Raw genomic sequence first — 27,678 nt, forward strand, 5'->3', positions numbered from 1 at the left:
ACATAGGACAATCTATTCTAGAGTTATTTATGCTCGGTATTAAGTTAACAATTTTGTTTTTACAACTATATAGAAATTTAAATTTTTTAAATAGTTGGTAACCCTCTCCAAATGTATTACTACTGGTTAAGAGTGTATTTAAAGACCTTTCATTGCCTGAATGCGTTGCAATATTTTACACGATTTGTACTTAAGCCATTAAAATTTTAAGCGGATGGCAACCCTATTAAAAAATTTTATTTTTTAGCTCAATCGGTGTTTTACTCATTCAATTTGATGCAGTATTAGAGAAGATATGACGCTTCATTGTCCGGATACAACGCTTTCAGCTTTTTAAAACCCCTTTTTGTTAATAAATAACTAAATTTGAGGAACATCATACGTTAAATTTTATAAAATATTAAAGGAGATATCATTGGGTAACAGAAAAATATCTTTTAGAAATAAGTATATAGAAGATATGTAGATTCGTTGACAAAAAAAAAAAAATCAACAAACTTTGGTAAAAATTTCGAGCTTTTTAATTATCTATGTACATTTCTTAGAAATATAGAAATGTAGCACATTCAATTGTAGTAAAATAAAGTACAAGTTTGAACTATTGCCGTTGATTTTTTTAGATTTTTTTTGTCGAAGAGGTTTTCCGTCCATGTAAAAACAAATTGTGTTTATTCGTTATATGGAAGCACATTTTCTGAAAATATTAAATGGCAAACTTTTATAATATCTATTTTTTTAACCGACTTCCAAAAAAGGAGGAGGTTATCAGTTTTTGGAATATTTTATTTTTATTTTTATTTCTTATTTTTTATTTTTATGTATGACACCGCATAACTTTGGACCACGTCAACCGATTTTTGCATCGGAAAGGTAGTGCCTCAGAGGTGGTCCCATAATAATCTGGTTAAGATCCGATCATTGGATCATGAAATATATATATTTATATGAGAATTGAAATCGGTTTTGTTTTTTGCTTAAAAATTATTTGTTTTAAGTCTCATTTTATGATCCGTTTCCATGCAGCACACATAGTAATTTGCAATTATTCGCACAGTAATTTAAATAATTTAATTTTACCATAATTGTTAAGTTCAGTGGGTACTTAGAGCTTTATGTGTACATACATATGTATGTATGTTTTTAGGTATTTATACTTCACATATTTCACGTAATTAGATCTCAAAAAAAAAATTGCTGATTTGATGCTTTTGGTTGGCCATTTTTGCGCGAACTCCAAACTGGTTTAGTTTTTTATTTATTATTTTTTTTTGCATTTATTTCACCTACACGTTTAACCTTGCCATGTTGTGATATTTTTTGCTGAATTTTTTGTGTGTTTTATATTTTCCCACAAATCTAACCACACATGTGTGTGTATGTAAATAAACACATGCATATGTATGTTTGTATGTATGTAGTGTACAAATGTCTAATACTGGTGTGGGGCTTACATGCCAGCTCATAACACTGGTCTACAAATTTCAACTTTTTTTCTGCGAATAAGACGGGACCTGGTGTTTCTGAACGGATTTTTCGTGCTGAACACGAATCCGGGGTCAAAAATGTCCCATCACGTCACGTTTTCGAGAAAAAAGGGGTTGAAACCCCTAAAAACAGCGTTTTTGGCCATTTTCGAAAAATTATAGAGCTGAACCCTGACGTGGTACAAATTTTGCATATATCAGAAATTAAAGGCTAAACCGTGCCCCAGATTCGTGTTCAGCACGAAAAATCCGTTCGGAAACACCAGGTCCCGTCTTATTCGCAAAACCCTTGTAGACCAGTGTAATCAATTGGGTGCACCAACAAATATACATACATACATACCTGGTTTATTTTCAATTTAAAGTATAGTGTCCAGCTCTCAAGGAAAACAGAAAATTCACACAAAAATCGTTCAAGAAATTAAAAGAAATTTCCTTCTATAAAAAATATCTAAGATCGGTTTGCAGCTCGTGGGTTTATTTCTTCAAGAAAATTTACAGCAAGGGCAACAAAATACTTTTTCAAGCGAAAGAAATAATGAAAAATATTTCTTAAGTTTTTTTTGAGCGCTGGATTCTAAGGTGAAAGAAAGAAATGTATTAAAATACACCTTCAGTACAAATTTTAAAGTCTTAGTACCATAAACAACGGAGTTACATGGCACTTTTTAAAAAGCCCTGCCTGTATTTGATACTCTTTTTATAATATTTTTTGCTTCTGTAAAATAAAAAAAAAATTATCGTTATTTTTATTGCGGATTTTGGCAGAACATCTCTTCGTTAAAAACATTTGTTGCCCAACTTTTTCAATCAAAGAATCTTATCGAAATTGTCGTTCCAATTTTAAAACCAAAGTTCAAAAATTTAGAATTGTGGAATTCGGCAGAATATCTATACTGTAGCACAAATGTTGTTAACGAAGGGATATTCTGCCGAAATCCGCAATAAAAACTCCGTTTTGCTAACTTTATTCCTACAATAGAGGTTTTGCCGCGTTAAAGAAAAATCTTGCTGCATAAATTTTATTTCTGCATAGGTATTCTATCGGAATCCGCAATGAATTTTAAATTTTTGCTAAAGCCGGATTTTTAACACTTTGCTAAATATACTATCTCATCATAACGAGCCCTAACCGTCAAAATAACGTAAGGGACATTTTTTTCAAAATTTTCTTTGTGATACAGAAATATTCCAAGAGCATCTAGATGCATTTCTGCATCAAAAAATAAATAAAAAATTTTAAATACCACCAACGTTATTTTGGCGGTTACAAAAACTTGTTGACTCCCACAAAAAAATTTGTTTTGAAATATGTATTTTATGGAGAACTAGCAAAGATATCGATGGTGTAATTTTAAATCCCTAAGTTACTGGTCTTCACTATGCAAATCAACTTTAAAAACTTCAACTGTTAATACCTAAGTTAGCTTCAGGACAATCATGACCATTTTATATATAGAAATGTTAAGCCCGTGTCTTTAGCTTTAAAACAGCGTTAAGATGAATTCTTTACGATGATCAGAACTCGAGATATAATGATTTGAAGAAGAACATGATTAGTCAGAATCACGAAAAAATCCAAACTTTGAAAAAAAAATCCTCGAATACGTGTTAGCTTATTTCACGTATAGAACCCATTAAATAATTTGCAGCCAATCCAAATTTGTTATCCGATATGAAAACGAATGCCTCACATACATAAAAGCTTTTAATGTACTTACTTGAAGTCATTGGCTTGAAACCTAGCGGGAGGCTCGTAGGTGCACGTAAAACGAACTCTACGCCAGTAGGCCAAACCATTTCCTAACTCATTTAAGCTACAATATTTCACTAGTCCAGATGTGCTGTTGTAGTTTCTCGCAATTGCTTTCTGTTTTCCTCTAGTCTCTTTGAAGAATGTCTACACATATACAGCAATATTCTTTAAAAGCAAACCATTAAAAATACTTGTGATTCTCACCAAGAAATTTTCTTAGAGCTCTTAAAGTACTATGCACCTACTTACCTTTCTATTTTTTTTTGTTGTTTGCTTTGCTTTTTTTGTTTTTCTCTGTAATGAAGATGATTACTTTTTGGGGTGAAAGCTAACCAAAACTGGCAAATTGCTTTAAGTTATTTGGGAAAAATCTTTGGTTTTTCAGGTATGTATTCCACTAACATGTGAATACACATGCACATGCACACACATCATGAGATTCATCAACATCTCAAATATTTATTTTGTTGCAGCAGTGCATCGGCTGTAAGCTGCTATTGAATCGCATGTTGTTGTAAACAGTGGGCTGAAGGTTTTGCCGCAAGAAATTCGCTGACTATGCATTTTATTTAAACGTGATTTTTTTTTTCGGAGAAACTTGATTCTTATGCGAGAACGCTATGTTTGTGCTTATATTTAGTAAACAATTCAAGTGTGGGTGTATTTAGTTTATAAGATACATTCTTGTACTTGCGCAAGTTCATTTCTTTGACCTTTAATGCATCAACAAAGAGCGTATGAGATCAAGTACACGTTGCAGCATTGAACAATGTTGTAATTATGTTGGCGGTATTCATTGTCAAAATTTTCAGTACAACTTGGTGTATCGGTGTATTTACCATGAAAAACCAAACATTAACTTGGTTCAAAAAACCATCGTACTGTTGGCTCATTGTAGACATACATATGTATTCCAGTCTACAATAAGTCCTAGCATTGCCTCGTGAGATGGCGTGAGAACGTAGCTTAAGGAGTCCCACTAAACAGGCGGTGGTTTTAAAAAATAAAAAGGGGCTGGTATGTCACAAAGGTGAGGGATCTATAGTATTACGTCGCCTCCGAACGGTGAATGGTATTTCAAAGTTCACAATCGCAGCAAGTCTAATCACCGCTGAAAGCAAACTTGACATTTTTTAGCCTAAACGTAGAGGCTTTTGTCTAAATTATTGTCTCTAGCTGAGTGTGCAGAGATGTTTGCTGTTATTTGCTAACTTTCAGAAGATGCGAGTCAAATCCCATCGGAGGAAACGTATTAAAATGATAATAAAAAATTTTGTTTTGTATCTCCGAATTATGAAAAAGCATCTGTGAAGTGCAGAACATAAGCGTATTCAAACGAAAAATCGACAACCAAAAATTTGTCGAATACAAACAAAACACAGTGTGGTTAATATTACCAAATAATTGTTGAAAATATCAAAAGGCATTGTTAATACATAATAACCAAAAATCACTTAAATACCTTTTCAAGTTTAAATTTGGTAATATTAACCTATTTTTGGTTGATTTTTTTCTCAGTTGAGAATATAGCCGACTAAATGATCAGCAAGTTAATAAGACTCACACGAGTAGTAATGAAACCCTTTGCCACCTTAGTAGGTTAGGTTGATGTGGCATTGGATAGTTCCGTTAAGAGCTGGGCAGCTACAGAAGACGTGCTCAGTAATGTTATTTCTAATCCTTTACTTGCAATTTGCCATGGATATCTAAATTGTTCCTCTGTTTTCACACAGTAGAAGATTGGTACATTTTCTGGCTAGCTCATTGGCCCTACAGTTTCATTCAATTGCCACTTACTAGCTCTTCACGAAATTAAGGACAGGTTGTGGTTTATGTGTGGAACCTCAGTACGGCAAGTCCGGACAATGTTCAGTATACTCAGCTAAGCGGAGAGCTGTCGTATGCTGAGCTGAAGATATATTTAAGTTCTCTGCGGTGTTTAATTTTCGGAACATCGGCCCAAATCTCAGCCCTATTAAGTAAAAGCCAGATTTTATTAGCTCTACCCCTATGTGCTTGTTCACGATTAGTAGATTTTCGGCTTTTTCTTCTGCTGGCTCGAGGCTATGTGCTTCTAAAGCTTTAGAATAAGGCCATTTACGAAAATCGCAGTCCTTCTAACTCTTCCATTCAGACTTTGAAAATTATATATTTTTTATTTCATTTTTGTGAAACTAAGGTTATTATTGAAAGCCTTTCCCTAAGCAAGTGAGAAAAAGGCCTAAGTCCATGTCAATGTTATAGGCTGGCATGAAAAGATCATACGCTTCTGACTGCAGGCAGGCCTATATTAAACTAAATTATGGTGTGCTGAATAGAGCTGGTCATTAAAGCCTATGAAGTTCAACACCGTTCCATTCGCGAAAAGAAGGAAGGCCAACTTCGAAAAGATGGAGATTCTGTTCTCAGAAGAGGCGAAATATCTAGACTAGATAAAAGAGTCAACTGGAATTCTCGACGCTCACCAATAAAGCCACAGAGACATTTTATATTTGTTAAAGATTTCATGGTTAAACTTGGGGAATATACCCGAAATCAACGTACACATATAAACCGCAATGTTTTGTAGGCCAAAAGCCAAACATGTTAGTTTCAGCATCACTGTGGGTAAGCTCCAGCCATTGGTCTGTATTGCCATCACAGGAGCCATGCGCTCTTGATTTGAAAAGGCGTTTGGAGTCATCACCGGTATTCCACTACCAGCCATACTTTTTGAAAAATAAGCTTGTTGAAAGGTGAAGACTTCATTGGCCATCTATGTAAGTGTCGGCAAGTCATTCATGAATAATGACGTTGCCAAATTGAAGACGCGATTCCACCGAAGTTATCGTTTAGTAAGGCCTTCAATGTATAATTTCCGAAAGTAAGGTTTGAATACTTAGTACTCACAATGACCAGCTTACGATCCTATGTTTGGTACACTAAGAGATCCAAGCTTCACACGATGAGTCCATATTTGGACTTAGATTTCCGAAGAGTGTACCAATGGGAATTCTTTGCCGTTGAAATTTGTGCCTGCGACCGTTTTTGTGGAAGAAGTAATGGAGCCACTGTAAATAACTTTTCGGACAGCAAGGCAGCATTGGGATTCAATTAAAACTGTATCAAGCCTAGTAAACAGTTGCAAAAATGTACTGGATTACCTTGGATCACGTAACCAGATTACTTTGTGGTGGATTCCAGATTACAAGGGCTTTTTTGGTCAACGAAAGGGCTGATAACGTCGCGAATATTGGAGGTCAACGCCCTCTGGCTTCCTTTTACCCATCCAAGGAAAACTCAATAGAGCATATAAGAAGATAGGAGGGCTCTCAGGCTGCAACCCCTTGGCATACCATCTACGATATTCGTGAAGTCTCTGCCTAAAGGGTCTAAGAATTATTACTGATAGTACACTATGAGCTATGGTACCCTATTTGTAACTTAGGACTTAATGAGGAGACCGTCTACAGGTTTTGAGGGCTGGTAATGAAAACCTCGGAATCCTTAAGGAAAGCGTTTGCAAAAAGCTTAAGTCTATAAATAACCTAAGGTTGTAGTGATTGCATAGGGCATATTGCCTGTAGTAAATTCTTTTTATTTAACATTAACTTTCAAGAATATAAATTTGTACTACATTTACATATATATTTCGTATGAAACTTCTTACTTGAAGAACATGACTATTTCAAAATCAAAATATTACAATAATTTTAAGTCAGCCAACTAACAGGTTACATATCTGAATACATTTCCAACATAAATTCGTTACAAATAATATGAACATGAAAATCCATTTAAAATTCACGAAAAACTGGTTAGCATGGCGAAACTTGGTGCAAGAACTTGCCCGCCATAACGAACATACATACATATAAAAACATAAAACAGAAAAATACGCAAAAGCTATAAACGCTAGACTGACCAGCCAGCCAGCCAGTCAGTCAGCCAAAGCCGGACGCTAGTGGCGACAGGTGCTTGCAACATGCACACTGCTACTATTAATAAATAAATGTTCGTATGCATACAACCCGTCGTTGGAAGGGGGGAAAAATTCGCTATGCATAAATATGCGTTAACACTCACTTATGCGAATGACATTAAATGTAATTGCATACATACAGACATATGGCCAAATCATAAATTAAGAAAACAGAAATTAACTTACCGCGCAACTGATAGATCGGACTGCCGACTGGCGTGTTCTCGAGCAGGCTGAAACGTGACATATCACCACTGCCGGGCACAAAGTGTGGCGGTTGATTTTGCGCTTGGCCGTGCGCATTGCGCACGCTTAGCTGGAGCAGCAGGTAAACGTGGAGGAGAAGGGCGGAGTGTAGCAGCGCTGTACTTCGATTGGAGCGATGGCGCCAGGGTGATGTAGGCGATAGATTTCGCATTTTGCTGCACCTTTATGAAGTAAGAGTTTAGCGATATTTTTTTTTATTATTTATTTGAGTGCTTTCAAGCCGGTTTTTTTTTTAATAACTAATCACTTAAAAGTTTATGTGGTAATAAAATTTCATTTTCCGTTTTGAAGTCGCCTGCTATACAGAATTGAGTTTTAAAAGAACGATTGACATGAATCTGAATTCTTCTCAGCTAATGTGTTAGTTAGTGCGCTGTAATTAAGCTTTCGGACATTTTTATTTTATTTTATTTTATTCTTAAAGTTCTATTTCACTTCAGTTTAAATTTCTTTTATTTTTGTTCTAGACTTTTTTGTTATTCTTTAAGGTTTTTATTTTTGTTTTGACTCTTATGTATTTTTTTTTTATAATTGGTTTTTATTTTTGTCTCAGATTTAATTTCGCTGTGTTTTTAATTTTATTTGGTTTTTGTGAGTGGTGTAATAAATTAAAATTTTTTTTTCGACGATTTTTCAATCTTTGTTTTAGTTTAGTTAGTGTTGATGCTTACAAGCTTCATTTTGTTTTCATTTTATTTAGCTGTTATTTATTTATTTTTTTCTAATATAATTGTTTTTTATTTATATATGCACTTTTACTTTAATTTATTTTATTTTGTTTCCTTTTGCTGTATTTTATATTTTTTACGATCAATTCAGTTATAATTTATTTTAATTTTAGTTTATTTTTACAAGTTCACAATTATTTTATTTTATCTTTGAAGGACTTAAGTTAATCTTTCATTCCAGTTTTTAGTAGTATTTTTTTGTGATTGTTATGATATTTCTTATTCACTTTTTTATTTGTTTTAATATTACTTTTTTATATATTTTTATTTTGCATAATGAAGTTTTTTGTTTATATTTTAGTTTTATCGTGATAATTTTTGGTTAATTTTTAAAGATTTTATTAAATTTATTTATTTATCGTAATGAGCTTTCATTTATTAAAAAAAAATCTAATGTATTTGTTTTTTTTTTTTTTTATTTATGTATTTTCCTTAATTTCCTGATGTTTGCGATTTCATTATATTTTTTAACTTTAATTGGTTTTTATTAAGGCTTTTATTCGAATATATTTGTTTTATTTTATGTTTTAAGAGTTTATTTAAATCTTTTATTCAACATATTTTTTAATATACTTTTTTAAGGTTTTATTCTGTTTTTTTCCAAGTCTCTTTAATTTTGACAAATTCTTTTAATGATTTTTTAACTTTTTGCTATTTGTATGCGATTTTTTGTTATTATAATGTCTTATTAAAAACATTTTATTTAAAAATATATATTTTCTAATGTATCGCATTTTAATTTACTTTGCTTTTTATTATTTTTTTATTTAATTGTATTTATTCTAAATTATTATATTTAATTTTATTTTTAATTTTTTTGTTCTGTCAAGATTTTATTGTACACTTTTTAGTTTATTTAATTTTTTATTTTATTTTCATTGTTTGTTAACTTTTTATTATTTTTTTATTTTATGTTATTTTATTATAATATTTTAAGTTTATTTTATTTTTTTATAAAATATTTCGTATTGTATATTATTTTAATTTAATTTGTTTTGGTTTTATCAAATTTTTTATGTAATTTTATTTATTCTAAATTATTTCGTATAATTTTTTAAATATTATGCTCTATTGTGTCTTTGTTGAGATTTTATTCTATTATATTCTAATTTGTTTTGTTTTTTAATTCTTTAAATGAAATTGTGTTGTAACATATTTTATTTTAAATTAGTTTTTATATTATTTGCTTATTGTTTAATATATTTTCCATTTTGTTTTCTATTATTAAATTATATTTTATATATTTTTGAGTTTTTTATATTTTTATTTCATTTTATTTTATTTTATTTTATTTTATTTTAGCTTTGAACTTTTTTACTTGCATTTTTAATCAATTTTTAATATTCCGCTCCAGTCAGCTTACTAAAAGTTGTAGTTATACATTCTTTTCTTTACTGATAATAACCTTGAGCTTTAATCTGATTTTATTGTTCAATGCTTCTCAAGCCACACACAAATGCGTTTACATATAATTGTTTTCAATGGCTTAAGCGCTCTTTTTCTGTTTTTTCTATACTTCTTTTCACAGATACATAGGCAAGAATTTGCATTGCTTAGCACTAGTGGTTTTGTTTTGGGCACTTCATTTTTCCAAGCTCTGAAGTCACGACGTAATAGTTGTTGTTTTTTGCACTTTTTGTTTTTAGTTTGCACTGCATATTTATGTGTTAAGTTTCTACTGTCGATTTGGTTTTACCAAGTTAGACATTTTTGTTAAATTGAATTTAATAACTAGTGTTAGAAAGACTTAAGTTGAATCTCGACTCCACTACACATTCTTAAGTAATTTGTTCAGAGTTGGGAATTTCTTGGACAACTAGCGTTTAGAAGTAGTTAGAAGTCTGGACTCTAGACAATGCCTTGTTTCGACTTGTCTGTGCCTACAAACACTTAAACTCTGTACCTTTATTCCACCACGTACTCAATGGCCTTGAGGATTGCAAATACTTCGGATTGGTATAGCCTGTTACCTTCGCTATAGATTCCAGGTCCTTAACTAGTATCAGGGCGATAATTTAAGATTCTAAAATTCGCAAGCCGAGTTCAGTTTTGGGGTGAAGCCAGCACTAAGCCTCCGGAAGCTCAACGTTGCTTATTTATTTTTATTAAAGCTAAATGCACCTAAAGGCCTCCCCCGGAATAAATATATTAGGATGCGGTGGGTTTGGAGCAGAGAAGTCCCAGGAGTTGTAATGAAAGCTACCATACAGCACTCGGCGATCGTTATTTTCAGTTGTATAAGCATATTTTTCATGACTGATAATAGGTTTTGTCAAAGAGGTGTAGGATTCCTCTAATTAATAAGTTCCACGTTTAAAAAAGGACCTGTTGACATACCAGAATGCTGTTAAGGCTTTGTAGGTCGTTTGTTCTACTATTCAAGATACCACTTCATTTCGAATCTACAGCGCAGTTAGCCACATCGTAGGCATGGTTGCTGAACTTTTTAAAGCTATCTGAGCTTTACTCTCGTGCGGAGCTTTTAAGCTTTTTGTGCTCTTTTTTACAGATTTGCACTGGTTAAAGATCTGCTTACTCTCTACTGCCTTGTGTCGGTAACAGGCAGAAAGAGCTTTGGCCCAGTTCCCCACGTGCAGCAACGACATCAGAAAGCTTATACGCTGTGCACGTCCATATCTATAGCACTTATGGGCACTGCCTTGCCCGCGGACAAAGCACTTTTAAGCTTTCTATACATTTTGTATAGGCGCATGCAGAGTAAAAGCTCTCTCAGCCCATCGCTGATCTATAGTAATCTTTAATAAACTTCTCCCGCTGAATATTTTTTGGTGTCGACTGATGTACAAAATTATTGGTCAGAAATATCCTATATCGTCTGTATGTCCATATAAAATTCACTGAGAGCTTAAAAGAGCTTTATACGCGGTTAAGATGCTGCCCACCATAATCATAACTTAATGGTCACTCATTCGGCATTTTATTTCGCAAATATGTTTTTTTTTTGCTTGTTCATATTTTTATTCATCTCCAGATTCATAATGCTTATGTATCAGCTAATTTATTCCGACGCTGTTTTGTTTTGCAATTGAAATATACGCATGCTTTCACTTTTTATGCATATTAATAAAGTAAATGTGTTTATATAAGTACATATGGTATTTCTTTTCGTTAAAATGTTGAAGAAATTTAAAGGTGGGCCTATGGTATTGCAAAATGCGTCTAGCAACTCAAATTAAGGAACATATGAAAACTTGAATTAGGTAATCCAACCAAGCACATCTATGAATACCAGTAACGGCTATCTAGTAAACTTGCTTGATAGCTTGTACCTAAGTACATATGTATTATATATTGATTTTATTGCATTGCAAACATTTTGGGTGCTTAGGTATGTGTATGTGTAAACATGTTTATTTCTTGCAAAACTTGGTTTTATCCATTAGTTTTTAAGACATACCTTTGCTTGTTTTTTTGATTTCTCCCCGCAAAAGAGCTTGAACAGAGCGCCTTCTTGCATAAAAGATAGTGCACCCACTGATGGGGCTGGCGGAGTCATTTGAACGTACTTCTTCGAAAATGATTCCGGTAACGCTGTTAAGGTGATCGGTGATCGTTATTGTGACATGGTAACAAACTTTTTATGAGCGGCATTAAATGGCCACACAGTGCATGGAACAATAGCCATATTGCGAATATTTGGGGTCTTATCGAATCACCCTATATGTACATACATATTTCTAAAGGCATTAACCAAGAGCATGATGATGGAGTTTATTCCACGAATTTCATATCTACATACTCGCAATACATATCGTCACTACACACGAATAAAGCCTCGCTAGTGTTTCGACGGCGAAGAAAGACGCGTAAACACAGATTTAGTCCTTGGACTGTCACTTCAGCATCATTCTACAAAAACTCTTTAGGGAATTTACATACTGTTACATCTGCAAACATAGTCGAGTACGAAAATAAGTTTTCGGGTCCTTCTTCGCCGTCAAATATTTTAACGCGTCTTTCTACGCCGTCAACTAGTTTCGCTGACGTTTTTTAAGCTCCTTTTTTTCGCGGTTAACTTTTGAGCTCGCGCCTTTATTCGTGTCTAGTGATGATATGTTGTAGGGATGTTTCGAATGTCAGATTTTTCACATTCGCGAATGCGGATACGAATGTGCGAATGTTAGGAATAACGTTAAAAAAGCTATAATCAACTTAAGTCATCGTTTTTATTACTTAAAAATTTTGTAAGTTATTAGAACATTGAACGAGTGCTTATCTGTTTTGATCTAGTAGTCAAAGTTCAAAAGGGGCATATTATATTTCAAAAAAAAGTAATTTTGCTGCCTTTTCTTCCATGAGGCGATTTCTTAGAGGCTCGTTTATAAGGCCGGCTGCACTGAACAATTTCTCACATGGAACGCTGGCGGGTGGAGCTCTCAAACATTTGCGGCCCAGATCTGTCAATTTTTCGTATTTTAGTATAGTTTTCCACCGATCGAGGGGATTTTCACCGAGATGAGCTCGTTATTCTTTAAGATAGGCCTGCAATTGAGCTTGAATTCCAAATTTTTTAATGTCTCCAGATTCTACATCAGAGCCTTCGCTTTCGCTGGAGGAAACCAAAAATATTTCTAGGTGGCTTACAAGACTTTTAGCAGTACTTGTTGAGGCCCATCAATGTTGCTTGAAATACTACTTAACCGTTTAGCAACTGAAGCTAAAAGCCGGTTATTGTCCGCACCCTGGTTAGACAGTCTTATAGCCTATGTCCACCAGAGGTTTACCAGCAGTTAAGAGCTCAGATAAGTACCAAGAATTTCAACATGGGGTGAGCGGCAAGGTTTATTTCTTAGTGTTTGCTTTTCTCCTTTCGTTTGCTTGTACTTAGTTAGTAGGAGGAATTACCCCCTTCGAGTTGTAATCTCCTTGTTCCAATAGGCATAAACTGCAGTTAAGACTTGGTGGAAATGAACTATTAGAGCCATTTCAACAATATTAGAGTGGTCTCTCTGCCCATGTACACATTCACATTTGTAAAACATTCGTATCCTTTGATGCGAATGCGAATGTCGAATGTGAATGCGTAAAATGATGCGAATCATTCGCATAACGAATGCGAATGCAAATATTCGCAAGATCCCTGATATGTATGTAGGTATGCACATAGCAAAGCATTTTTTAAGTGAGTTTAGTCAGTTGTATATATGTAGGTAAGTACTTTAAAGTGCGATGTAGTAACGATGCTATTGATCATTATTATGAGAAAAGATGATTTCGAAAATCACTGCTCTTAGTTAGTTGGATATGTATGTACATACATATATTAGTGTGGTCAAAAAGAGTTAAAATGTTAAACTCTCACCGCATGGGATTTTTCTAAATGGAAAAAAAGAATACTCGTATCTTTTTGTTATTAACAAAAATCCTATCGAGGACTTATATTTAATACCCTCTATCTGCACTTTTCACAAAACTGATATTCTGATATAAAGATCCACCTAAGACTTAACGGTCATCGGTGATATTAATGCTGACCTTGTATAACGCTTGACAGAAGATTTTACTATTAAATTGCAAGGTCAGAATTAACATCAATGATGATAGGTAAGTACCAGATGGGTACTCACATCACAAAGTAGTTTTTGTGAAAATTGAAAATCAATATTTTTCGATCGGAAAACTCTATTTCTCTTCAGAGACTTCCTATAATAATCCTAGGGGGTGAGAGCTTAACATTTCAAACTTGTTACCCCCGTATGTATTTTTGGATCAGCCTAATGTTTATGCATACGACTATATTTGATGAATATGCGATGTGCTTCTACTAAAAGAAATAGTTGTTACTACAAATGCAACAACACTTGTCTACGGCTAATCTACCAACCGTGTATTATTTATTCTCTTTCTTTTAGTCATATTCCATATGTCGAATACTTTTTGCCAAGTGAAAATCACATTCGATGATGGGAGGAACTGCTAGTAGTTGCATTTGAACTGTTATTCGATTACTTATAATGAAGTGTCGATGATTTGCATTTCCTCTTTTTCTATAGGAAATAAAAGAACTGTTACCACCTTTGAGCACTCAAATATATATTACGTAAAGCTTTATCAAATTATGGCCAGATTTTCTTTTACAGCAAAATTACGAACATCGCAAGAACCAAATCATTTTTTTCGAAATCTTGCCTTCATTAAGGAATAAGAACGACAACTACGGTTACCCATGGCCATAGATATAGGCTCATTTTGGTTTTAAGAGTATTATATAGCCGAAACCCATCCTCATCTATCATTATTATTTATTACCAAAACGAAATCCCTGCTTCAGAGGTTTACTTGTCAAATGTTTATAACAACTCATACTGATTTCCAGAGTCAGCCATTTTTTGAGATATCGCCAAAAAAAAACAAGTAAATCGGGGAGAAAAAAGCATGTTTCTTCATAGGTTAAGATTCATGTTGTGACTAACTTCCTCAGTAAGCAAGGGAAAAAATATAATAATATGTGGAGAAGAAGTCATAACTGGCGTGGTGGTTGAACTCGGCTTAGGCTTAAATTACAGCGCCAAATAAGAAGAAGAAGTCATGTGTTTGCGTGGATGCTTGCCCAGGAAATGCAATTATTAAAGAGTAGCATTGTCTTTTTCAACACAGTTAGACAATTGAAGGCAATGATTTCTTTCTATTGATTAAAAAATGGAAAATACTAGTTTTGCGATAAATATGCTGTTACAGCGAAGTTGTGGACAGAGCTAAAAAATGTGTTAGCTGAGTGGGTTTAGGGGTGAAAATGAAACGGTGGTTGGAGTGGTGTCGGGTGCTTTCACAAACCGAACATATCGAACCCTCACCGCGAAAATAACAGCAAATACATAATTTTCTCATCAACAAGTAAATCTTGAAACAAATTTCGCGTACGTTTTTTTCGCACTTCGATGTATTTGATATGCCGCGTTCGAGTGTGTATTAGTAGTAGTTGATTATGTTACGGAGGGTCCCTCGAAACATCTGTTGGTCTCCGTCTGCAGTGGTGGTTGAACTCAAATAAGGACATTTATATGTAGGTGGCGTTCAGGCGATATCAGAAAGCATCCAATTGCTGTGTGGAGTGCGATATTCCAACAGACCTGTAGCTTCGCTCGGTGATCTAACTGGATCAGCCTAATTTATGATTCGACCGCCTTGCTATGGGTGCCTTAGAAACAACGTGCTTACGCAAGTTTTTGTACCTTGATCTCCAGTCCAAGCGGGAGACTTTGCGGCTGCAAGAAAAGATGCAGACCCGTGTTAGGAGTTCAAAGTTTCATAAACGACCGGGAGATTATTGAGTTGTAAAGCAATAGTTGTAAATTTTACGAGAAAATACTGCCGGAAAAGCATTTACTGATGATGAAGAAGTAAAGTACACTGAGAAAAAGTACCTATTTTAAAGTCGAATTGATAATGTCGTGGCCTTGGAAGAACAAGCCTTATGTTTAAAGCACAAAACTACGTTGTTTGGAATCAAAGGTTTGGGATATTTTTTTTCTAATATAAGGTATCTTAAAATTAGCTGACCGCTTACTACTCGTATCAAATCTCCTGGTATTATCTAATATCCAAATATTCCCCATAATCATCATCCATTTATGGCTTTTCCTTATTCTTATTTGTGTCTTCTGACCTTAGCGGTAATCGAAATTATTTCTATGTACATGGAAAAAAAAAGTTCTATACTCCACTCATTCGTACGCCATATGTGACGTACATACGTTGCGCTTCCAGATACAATAGCTCAGAAGCGCATAATTGCCATCGCAATGCGCAAAACGTGCAGAGAAAACAGCCTCACTTTTTGCTGGCTTTTGGGTGAAGAGCTAGCAGCAGAAAATGAAGCAAAACTGAGGAGAAAAAAAAACAACAAATTTACGGTAAAATCGCGGTCAAACCCCAACATTGGCTAACTAGCTGGCTGGCTGGCTGACTGGCGGACTGGCAGCAAAAAGAAAGCATCTACAGCACCTCAAAGCCAGCTTCTTCATCTTTCACTGTCGCGGCCAACCATAAGAATGAGAATGAATAAAGCACAAACAAGTTTTGCAATGTACATAAAAAAAATTTTGGGCCTCTACAGCAGAATTTCTACATCGGCGAAGCGAATTGCGGATATACACACGCTGGTATATAAGCTTGTGTATCTATGAAGATGTGAAATGAAATTTCAGGTTAGCTTAAAAATTTCGCACAACTTCATGAGTGTACAAAATATTTTAATTTCATTTAGGAATGGTGGAAAATTAAAGCATTCGTGTATTTAGGTTATTATGAAAAGTTTTATATATAATATTTATTTTGGGATTTGGCGCGAAGTTTTTATTTGTGTTTTTAATTTCGCTACTTAGATAAAATATCAAGCAACTGGTTTTAATTTTCATCGCATTCTATTATGCTTAATACGTTTTCAAAATATATATTCAGTTTGTTAGCTTTTAAGCAATTTTATATCAGCTACTTGTTTTTGTTAGCACAATTTTGTCTAAAATTTATTTATTATTCATGAGTATTATTATGCCTTATTTAGTTTGCATTTAAATTCTTTTCTGGCAGTTTATAGCAAAAAATCGTTTGCGCATGCGTCACCAAATCACCACACACGTATTTCGAACATTCTGATTTTTTCGTCAATATTTGACATCAATGAGCTGCTGGCAGTTATGCTATTTTTTTATTTTTTTTTAATTTTCCGCTATTGTACTCGCCTTAAAGTTTAGTCGCCAGCGATTTTTTTTTAATTTTTTAATTTTTATCACAAAAACAAAGTTTATTAAAATTACGTTTCAATACGCATTGATTTAAGAATTTTAATTTCACGCTTTTTATTTTCTCATTTTCTGCAAAAACTTGATTTGGCTTGACCGCCGTTTTGGTGTCGCATTTTTGTTTGATTTTGTTTACATCAATTCAAGATTTTTACCTGCTTCTACAAACACACTTCACAATACTCGTATCTTCAAATTTTTTTCTTGTCTAAACTACTTTTGTTTTTGTTGTTTTTTGTTTGCCATTCGACCAGCCAACGTTCACGTAAGGCACGTCCGCACGCCACGACTCATTCTCAACAAATGTTGGTTGCTCCGTCACTGCAGCTGGTCTTAATGCTAGACTTGGCGATTTGACTGTTGCGCCGCTTCCAAGGTGCTCTTCAGTGTGGTGAGTTTCACCTGTATAAAGCGTGTCTTGAAAGCAGCTAAAATACTGGTTTAAATGTGCTCAAGTGTTGCTTGTTTTGTTTTTGTCAAAAGAGTTTGGCGTTAAGTTGAATTTTAGGCGCAGTGATTTAAAAAATTTCTACTGCAAAATGTTATGAAGTTGCAAAACTTAAACAGACCAAAAATTAAAAAAAAAAATACATTAATTACATATAGAAGACAAGTAAAGAAGGCAAATTGTTTTCATTAGAAAGTCCGCTCTGTGGGTTTTGGGATTCGAGAAATCTGAATTGGTACTTTATTTGACCAAAAACGGTCGCTGGGTGCGCTTTGGTGCACAAGAACCTGAAAAGATATTCTTTGGCAAAATTGTTGAGAAACATAATTTGCACTTTCCATCATGTTCCCGGCTGGTTCGAAATGGTCACCGAGAACTAGTAGGACACAGTGGAAGAAGCAAAAATTATGCCACTGCACACCACACATGCCAGCTGCCATCTCAATAGCGAAGCTGAGATGCTATAAGTAAGGAAATACTGCACAATACTGGGCAACAGTTTCTGATCAGCTGCGATCGACGCGAGTACGCGAAGAGGCACGTGCTAGAAACGAAGTCTCCTCCTAGGCACTTCAGAAGGAATCTCTGTGAACTGAAGTTCGTGATTCAGTACCTAGTACGTTAATCACTGAACTCGACGATATATGTACATTGTACATTCAGGCACTTTTGATCGAAACAGCATGTCTGCTGAGCCTACCGTTAATTCAGCTTGACTACGACGATTGTAAGCTAAGCTTATCTAAGCAAGGCTAAGAACGTTTCAAAAATTACACTGTGCGACAGCCAAACAAATTAAAAGAATGGGGTACGGCAAATATGAAAACAGAATAGCTCTAAAATATTGGACCACCTCCCGTTTTGCGCCTATTTAAACGTAACAATTTTTTTCTTTAGTGTATAAAAGTTTTCCTAATTTGGTTTCAAGTTGATCTTAAGTATTTGAAAAAATCTCGTATAAAAGTACATTTACCGTTAATTTTGTCTTTAAGAAGCTATAGTAAAATTTAATAGGCATATTTTTGTCCACTATTTCTCAGCCGAGTGGGTCGCTTTGACCCTTATGTGAGTCAAATTTAGTAGTAACGAAAATTTTTCTCCATCAGGTTAACCTATTGATCTGAAATTTGGTACGCCCCTATAGTTCTGACGACAATATAATTGTGCATATACAATATCAGTAAATCCGATATGGCCACCGCTAAAAAGTGACGGAATACATATTTGACCCAAGCAAGTATCAAAACTACCCACACGGGTTAAAATATTCTACAAAAATATGCACCGCTAAATATTATTACAGATCTTTATAGAGGATTTTTTCAAATAATTAAGATCAACTTGAAGCCCAAAAAGAAAAATTTCCAAACACTGTAAAAAGGATTTGTGACGTTTCGGGTCAAAACCGCAGGTCGTCTAATATTCTGGAGGTCTTCGTCTTTCATAATCACCACACCGAATTCATGCCTTTTTTTATTCGTCTCATTTTGTTCCACAATTAGTGGGCCAGCATACCCGATTTTTAATGCCAGTATATTCTAGAATAATAGCAAGTTTAGTAATGCATGATAAACCGGTTAGACATGTGTGCGAGGTCACGTCTATTTGCAAAGTTTCATATCACCCCAATTTCACAGTTAAATATTATTATTTTTACATTTTGGTAACATGCATATCGACGGTACTTTGGCAAAACCTCGTATCTCAAAATGCTCTAAAACAATACTCTCTAACAACAAAAACTCTCTATTAATAACTGAAAATAATTTTTAATAACTTTTTTACTGAGTATTAAAAGTTAAGTAATTTTTAGTTTATTAAGAAAAATATATAATGAATAGTGGTAACTTAAGGACTATTTTGAACAAATTTTACGAGATAAGAAGTAGTGATGATTTCTGAAATACAAGGTTTTGCCAAAGTACCGTCGATATGTCATGTTCAACATCCTTTTGACTTACACTTTCACAGCTTTTCTTATTTAAAGAGTCTGTGCTGCCCAACCACCAATTCGATTGCTAGTGGTATTTGGAAATGTACTCTTCACCATACATTGAGACCAGTATTTCTGCTCATCCTACATTTTTTGTTTTCTTTCTACAAACCAGTTAAAATATTGTTTAGAATGAGCATGTGAAGTAAATCAGCGGAAAACACGCACTTTCGTTCGTTTTGCTATATCTCTCACATCATTTTCCTTGTTGAGCTCTTTAAAAGATTTTAATCTAAATCAAAAGCCTACATTTAGGCAGAACATACTGTCGTCTCTACTACAGTCAGTGCAGCCATAGGTAGTGTAGGGCAAGTAAATGAATATCAGAGTAAGTACATATAACACATTTAAAAAACAAAAAAGTAAGTGCGCCTGGGCTACACTGAAGAAGTGAAACATACGTTACATACATATCTATTTTGTCTCATAACCAATAAACATACATATGTATGTAAATACATACATACATCTGCATTTGCTTAAGGTTATATTTTTTGTATTTTTTTTCTATCTAGATCCCTACCTCTACCCTCTTCGTTCTAATTACATTTATGTTATTCTGTTTCCTTTATCTTCATTTATCAATAACAAATTCGATGAAAAATTCGATAAAAATGTCGATAGAAAATCGATAATAATATTGGTAGCAAAATTTATTAGAAACTCTATAAAACTATCGATAAAAATATCCATACAAAATCGTTAAAAATGTACATAACAAAATCGATAAATATCGATAGCAGAATCCATAAATATCGATAACAAAATCGATAAAAAATCGATAACAAAATCGATAAATGTATAAAAAATCGATAAATATCGACAACAAAATCGATAAATATCGATAACAAAATCGATAAACATATCGTTAGTCAAATCGATAAAAACAGCCATAACAAAGTCAATAAATATCGATAAATAACGGTAACCAAATCGATAAACATTGATAACAAAATCGATAAAAATGTCGATAACAAAATGGATAAAAATATCGATTATTATATCGATAGGTTCCGAAAATAGCGATAGAAAAATTGGTAACAATATCGATAAAAAAATCTATAAAAATACCGATATAAAACTGATAGAAATATCGATTATTTTATCGATAAATTCCGAAAATATCGATAGCAAGATTGATAACAATATCGACAAAAATTTCTATAATTAATCGATAACATAATCGATCACAAAACCGACAAAATATCGATTATTATATCTATAAGTCCCGAAAATCTCTAAAATCCCAAAATAGTTCTTTTAGTCTTTCTTCCCTTATCTTCATCTTTACTTTTATCGGTATCCTCATCCTCCTCTTTATCTTTACTTTCTCATTTTCTTCATCTACATATTTCCCTTCACCTTTGCCCTTACATAAGTAAAATGCTTAAATTTACATAGGTCCTTATTTTTTCCTATATCTTTACGCATATTTGTTTTTATTGTTACTTTCACCTTTATCCTTTTCTCTATCCATGTACGTACTCACGTACATACTCACTCAAGAAGCACTTGTCTCAGCCCCAACCATTTCCGTTGCACCATTTCTTTTGCATCATTTCCGTTGCACCATTTCCGTGTGCAATTTCCGTTGACTTTGCCAATTTACTCCCAACCAACCAACCGCCGCTAAAGAAGTTTCACTTCAAAAACACACAAGTCTTAATTTATTTAAACTTAACTATTTATTTCCATTTATTAACACGTCTAATAAATATTGCTGCATTAAATAAAATAATATAAACTTTAACAAAAACAATTTCACTTAATAACTTAACAAGCAAAATACGAGTATATATGAACCAAAATCATAGATTTATTTATAAACACAAAAATTATATAATTATTTGTAGATCTCAAAGAAGTATATTTAAATATACTTACAAGCACCTTCATTAGTAATATGAATATTTAGCACCAAAATTCAGCGCCTTGAACGTCTACCTTTCTCTTTCCCACCTACAACGCATCGTCTACTTGAAATTTGATTAGGTCCTCCACTGGGAAACGAAAAAGCGAAGCTGCCTGGGCCTCCGATGCCATTTGATCAACATCCGCTGACTCGTTGTATCGCTGAAATCGACTGCGTCCCTCAAAGCGTTCGTAATGCGTACAGTTCTCCGCCCCATCCAATTTATTGCTTACCAAAGCAGCCGCATGTGGCTGATCTGTAACTTCCGCAGCCACTATAGGATGTTCGAAATCGACCAGACCTTCCGGATCTGAGCTGTCGCTACGCGAAACTGGTTGTTCTGGCGAATTAGTCGAATTGGAATTAGAATTGGAGTTGCGTGCTTGATGACGCGGCTCAATGGGCGACAGCGACTCGCGTTCCTCCATGATAATGTGACGATTTATATTTTGACCCGCATTATAGAAGGGATTATTCGATGTCGGCACCGCGAGGGCCTGTTGTTTTTGTTTTGGGAAAACATTTAAGTGTACCAAAATTTGATTTTGATTGGCTTTGGCGGCGGCACCGGCACCGGCACCGGGACCGCTAGCGCTGGCACTCGAGGCGCTACTCATGTGGGACATATCGAGTGGCATAAAAGGTGTTTGAAATTGAGATTTCGACACATGGTCGGGGTAGGTCAATTGCATATTACTCGACTGCGGCATATGCGGTTGTAGTTGGGGCTGCGCGGATGACGAAGGAAAGCGGAAAGGCATGAAAGCCGGTTGATCGTATGCATTATGGAAGCCATAGGCGGCGGTGGACGGAATCACTGGCATGTGGTAGTAGTCGAGAAAGGGATTGCGTACTAAATGAGGTCTGCGTGTAGACGGGGCAAGCTTGACTTCATCATAAGTGAAGGCAGCTGGCTTGAAATCTTTTGCAGGCGGTATCACTGGATAGATGTCTAGATTGACTTTGAAAGGCACGCGTGTCATTTTCCCTTTCTGCGCCTCACCGATATCCAACATTGGCTGATAGCTCGCCATGTAGGGTTCTGTGGCGAATGGTCGCTGATTGCTGAATTGTTGTAGCATTAGATTGGCGTTGGGGTTCAACTGTTTCTGCTTGTTCTTCTTCTTGTTTTTCGAGCGATTCCCTTGCAATTGCTGCTGCAATGCCAGCAGATTTACGTCATTCGGCGATCGTGGTTTAAACGGATATATCTGATCCATAGCAATGCGCTGTTGATAGGCCGCCGCATGTGGCATCATACCCACCATAGGCGCCGGGAAAGGTTTCAACATTTGCATATTCATTGGCATTGGCATGGGTATGGTGAATTGCATTTGCTTTTTGTTGCGTTTGCCACGAAAGAAGTTCGCGATGCCGCTGGATTTGAGATTCTTGAAAGTGCCCGCGATATGCAGTCCCGTGGGCATCATAACCATTGGGGGCACTTTACTTGGACCACCACCCAATTGCAGCTGATGGAGTATGTCTTGTATATTATGCACATCACCGCGCTCCTCTTCGGCACCCTGTGTCTTTTTGAATTCCTGCGGCAGCGGACCTTCGTGCGGAAAGTGAAACGGTTTCGGTTTCTCTTCATTTTTATATGTCGAGTTGAGCGGTATATCCATATACTGCCGCCTGTGCAGCATCATCGATGGCTGGCGTGATGTGAGACGCGGTGGGCGTGGTATCTGATCACGCAGTTCACTTCGCACTGGCGTCATTGTGGACGAGCGTCGTGGCAGCTGTTCGTACAGATGCAACGATTGTCGCTGGCGTGTTTCGGCGATACTTGCGGCTGGCTGATAATCACCGTTGTCAATGGCGCTGGACTTTCCTTCAGCCATGCTGAACGGACCAACGCCGATGCCGCCGGCACCAACGAACGGTGGCGGTTGAGGTCGTCTCGCTTTCGTGCGCCATGTTCCATAAATGGGTTGCTCATACACCGAACTGCTGCTGCCAGCAGTCTCACCACCAACGCCACCAACGCCGCCAACATCGGCACGCTCTAGTAAATATGCAGTTTCAGCGCGTTCGCTAGCGTGCAACTTTTCCTCTGGCTCGTAGTGTTGTTGTGGTTGTTGCTGTTGTTGATTGGTTTGTTGCTGGTGCTGTTGCTGCTGTTGTTGCTGGTGGTATTGTTGCAATTGTTGTTGTTGTTGCAAGTGCGCTTGTGCACGCATCTCCTCTAAGCCGTCGATTTTGATGTGATTTGGTGTTCTGAGTGGCCGCGTACGCGGCTGTACGGCATGTGTTGTTGGCAACTCTGTGCGCAGCTGCACCTCTTGGCCATCAATCTGCACAACAGTGGGCAGTGTGGTGTCTGCGCTTGTGGGCATATAGCTCTGTATATTGCGGGTTCGCAATGCTGCTGATTGATTTTGATAATATTCCGCTGTGGATGCGACCTTCACTATCATCAGTGACATCTGCGAACGGCAGAAAATAAGAATATCGAACAGAAAATTTTTTTAGTAAATTTTAATTCGAAAATTTTAATCTGGCCGAGGCTGGATCAATAAAAAAGATACCAAAAATGCATATATCTAGTGAGGGTTGGCTACAGACTCCTTTAAACAGAGTTCTACTTCTCAATTTAGACCCAAAACATTTAAGAGTCACAATGCGGCCTGACTATCTGAGAAGAGTTCAACGCGCCCGTAATGAAAGGTATCTAAGTTACTACGAAAAGCTGTAGCCTTCAGCGACAAGAAAAATATTTATATGCCTTCAAAGCATTTAGAAATCGGGCAAAGATAGCAATCCCAAATGACCTTCCAATAGAGTAATTTTCCAATAGAGTAACATCAAGAGATATCAAGCTTCGGGCATAAAAAATTAGATTAAATTTTTGCACTGAATAAGTGAGCTCAAGCCCAAGAATGTGTATTGAATTTTTTCACAGAACGAAATAGTTGAAAAGCTAGCCCGCAATGAAGCGAGTCAGTTGAATATTTCAGATGTTCTTATGTATTTAAGTTGTATTAAGATGATCTAAAAAAGTGTGTGTCCTCCTTAATGTATAAAACTTGAGTCTTGGGCATTCGGACTGCAGTTGTAACTCACTTGAAACGCAGGAAAGAGTAGAGCATTTTCTTTGCGGATGTCGGGCGAGAAATAGGTTGCCAACGACAAGGTCTTAGCATTATGCTATTCAGCTTTTAGCAATAAGTTTTTTAAAAAATAAATTGAAAGAATAAAAACTAATAAATAACGGAAACTTTAATTAAAAAAATAAATAAATGTAAAATGAAAATAAAGCAAAAATAAATAAAACTATTTTTAAAAATTCTATGAAACTAAAAATTATATATTTTTTTCTTTTTAAAACAATAAAATCTAAAAATTAAATTAGAAAAAAATGTATCAAAGAAGAAATAGTAACAAAAAATTAAATAAAATAAAAAAGTTATTTTAAAACAAAAACTAAAAATTAAAAACAAAAATCGATTAAAAAACCACAAAAACATAAAATTAAAATCTTTGAAATAAGATCCTAAAAATTAAATGAAATAAAACAAATATACATATTTTTTTTCTTTTAAAATTAGAAATTAAATATATTTTCCCTTTTAAAGCAATAAAATATAAACCATGGTTTAGGTTTAACGTGGGTACCTCCCGAAATATTGCAGTCCAAGCTCCACGGAGCCCCTAAAGCTCAACGGATCAATTCAATGCGAAGATCAGCGTCCCGAAATGAAGCAGTACGGAATGGTCTCACTAACCACCTTGGTAGGGTTCGAGGCCTATCTAAACCTCTGCCGTGCTATGGGTCCGGCACCCGGCTGCAATGCAACTCCACATCGAGCCAGCATGACTCTCCCCGCATTTAGCTTTAAACCGCAGCTACCACGATACTCCCCGTAGGGACAAGCCGCACGAGCAAGCTCCAAGGGCAACTGCTCCCCGTGGTACCAGAATTAAGTCTCCGGTCAGACCTCGTGGCCGAAGCCACTACCAGTTGAGTTACCATACTACTCTGAACTGGAGGCCATCACCACCACCACCTTCCCTCTCGACTCGTCTTCGCCTTCTAAAAACTTCCCGTGCGAAATTCTTCAAGTTCGTCACGACCGAAGTCGTACGGTCCATTCGTTGATTTTTCCGCCATGCTGTCAAGATTCCTCCCGTCCGGGTATCTTGCGCATTCACAAAGCACGTGCGCGACATTGGGACTACCGTTGAGACGGTACACACACATTGCCACATACCACGCATTCTGTCATCCAACAACCAATTACATTCCAGATAGCCCCTCTCCAAGTCGCCGTCCACCCAGTCAATGGCAACATGTTCATGCCTCTTCTCATCCTGAAGGTCACAGCTCGCGCTATAACCACCAGGTCAAGAGGAGGTACTCCCATAAACCCCTGAAGCACATCCGTAGAAACAGTGCGACACACCGGAGCCGCCGAGGCCCCAGTCACATCTCAGGATGCGACGTACCTTCCCCACAACACTAACAAGGCGCTCCTTAAGGCACACTAGGTGGGGAGCGAAGCTCATGCGCTCCCCAATGGTCAGCCCGAAATACCTGACTTGCGTCATATATCGCACACCGTCTTCATAAGAGTCACAACTCAAAATAATACGTTTGTCAGAAAATGCGAAAAACTATTTCTTAGCACATGATAATCATATGGGCAAGGGCGATTTTACTTCAGGTTTTTTTTTTAACAAATTATAACAAAGATTTGCTTCAGTTTTTGCTGAAATGCTAATAAAAGCTCTGTGTAGATTTTTAGCGCATAATTTCAAAAATTTCAAATTTCTTCTTTCGAATTGTTTTGCCATCTCTACTCCATTTGACCTTTTACTATCTAGCGCCAGAATTGCAATGTAAATTGCAAGTTGTGGGTTTTAAAGTGCACCTACGGGTACTTAAGTAATGCTCATATTTTCCTTTTCTACGAACCGTGCTTGTCCTTTGACAAGCCTACATAGCCAGAATTCCTGAAAAGGACTGAAAAGGGGGCCCATAATAGAGTAACGCTGTGGTACGTCCCTGGGCATGAAGGGTTTGAAGGCAACGAAAGGGCTGACTATCTCGCTAAACGTGGAGCCCAAATACGCTTGAATTTCTGCGATACATCTAAAGGATAAACTGCAGAGCTACTCAGGAGCTGGGGAAAAATCTTATATTGCTGCCCACTAGTGGAAGTCAGAAGTCACTAGTGGACAATCAAAGAAATTCATAACTCCTTCAAGCAGGAACTCCGAGGGATTCCATGTACTTAGCTTGGAGGGTCTTGGGACCTCCAGAGAGGACAGGCTACCTGAGAGGACACTGCAAGTTAAAGCGCAATTTGAATAAAATGGGGTTTCTGTAGAAACAGACTCTAGCATATTCTATGTGACTGCTCACGTATGATGAATCGCAGATATACCTTGCAGAACAATTTTCTGCTCCATACAAAATTAGCAACATGGCACCCTCCAATATGCCTAATTTCTTAAATAGCTTAAGCTTCATTTAAAGTGCATAAATGTCAAGAGAAGTAAGTACTTATCCGAAATCCCAAGATAAATAACTCATTGGTCTGTTATCAGTGAAAAAATGTGTAGCACAGGGATTTCAACGAACATTTATGCGCCTTTCTATTAATCAAAATTTTGTCGTATCTTAGCTAAACATTGATTACTTTCAGCCTATTTGATATTTGTCTACTCACAATGTTAATGCTTTCCAACAGTAAATTTATTAAGCTAATTAAAAGTCTCCAATCTCAAATCGAAGGCCAATTGCTGCTTAAGAACTTTATCTTCAAAATTTTCACAATCGCTAAACATTCTCAACATAAACTTACAAATATAATACACATGAGTAACATTCCGACGATCCACGTGAAAACGCCGACGTTCACAAAATTACGTTGCTTCAGCAATTCCTCTTTGAATGTATCCAATTTTGCATAAGGTATGAGATCCTTGAAAAACATTTTCTCAATATCCTTTTAACGGCAACCGCACTATAACTCCACTGTAAGTTTGCCAGTAAATAGTTGCTACAATTAACGACTCAACCGGATTGTAATTCACAGCCAAAATTGCACGACTTCTGATACATTGCGCACACAAAACACAACTGTGTGGAAAATAGCACCGAAAAAGTGTAAAGACTGTGGCGCAATGGCGATTAAAAGGAAAGTTCCACTAAATATCGAGTAAAGCTCGCGTTTTGATGCTTGGCTACACGCATCCATTCGACATAAATGCATAAGCAACTAGGTATGTAATAGATGTTTGTACATACATATATTTGCTTTTGTAAGTTTGTGCATAATCAAAGAGCGCTTAGAGTAATAGCAGCTAAAGAAATTGTATTTAGTAGGTGTTGTTGCGAAGTAGCTAAGTACGTCCA

At 35.8% G+C, this 27,678-nt stretch overlaps 2 protein-coding genes across 4 annotated transcripts in view; both read right to left on the reverse strand.

Annotated features, from left to right (window-relative positions):
• Positions 1 to 17,279, reverse strand: part of LOC118746614 (cadherin-23) — a 43,824-nt gene extending 26,545 nt beyond the window's left edge. Inside the window, exons 1-2 of one of the 3 annotated variants that reach the window (XM_036480461.1) lie at positions 17,114 to 17,279; positions 7,388 to 7,629 (exon numbers count right to left, since the gene is read on the reverse strand). In XM_036480461.1, coding sequence (XP_036336354.1) covers positions 7,388 to 7,619 — 232 coding nt within the window. In that variant the 5' untranslated portion in view covers positions 7,620 to 7,629; positions 17,114 to 17,279. Of the gene's footprint in view, positions 1 to 7,387; positions 7,767 to 17,113 lie in introns of all 3 variants that reach the window. The other 2 variants (XM_036480463.1, XM_036480462.1) reach the window with 2 other exon arrangements.
• A 3,993-nt stretch (positions 17,280 to 21,272) lies between these two features.
• On the reverse strand, positions 21,273 to 27,359 carry LOC118747029. Its single transcript, XM_036481024.1, has 2 exons — positions 27,125 to 27,359; positions 21,273 to 23,743 (listed from the first exon to the last, which is right to left on the reverse strand). The coding sequence occupies exons 1-2, from the start codon at positions 27,254 to 27,256 to the stop codon at positions 21,359 to 21,361; spliced, it is 2,517 nt and encodes an 838-aa protein (XP_036336917.1). The 5' UTR covers positions 27,257 to 27,359; the 3' UTR covers positions 21,273 to 21,358.
• Positions 27,360 to 27,678: the final 319 nt, after the last annotated feature.

The sequence above is a fragment of the Rhagoletis pomonella genome, unplaced genomic scaffold (assembly GCF_013731165.1).
Source record: "Rhagoletis pomonella isolate Grant_MI unplaced genomic scaffold, Rhpom_1.0 Rhpom_scaffold_00011, whole genome shotgun sequence".
NCBI classification, from domain to species: domain Eukaryota; kingdom Metazoa; phylum Arthropoda; class Insecta; order Diptera; family Tephritidae; genus Rhagoletis; species Rhagoletis pomonella.

What these genes read in the sequence shown, in the direction of transcription:
- LOC118747029 (XM_036481024.1), bottom strand. Translation starts at nt 27,256, where the DNA reads ATGTTTTTCAAGGATCTCATACCTTATGCAAAATTGGATACATTCAAA. An exon ending in TACTCATGTGTATTATATTT is followed by an intron (nt 23,744 to 27,124) that starts GTAAGTTTATGT and finishes TGCCGTTCGCAG; the next exon opens with ATGTCACTGATGATAGTGAA.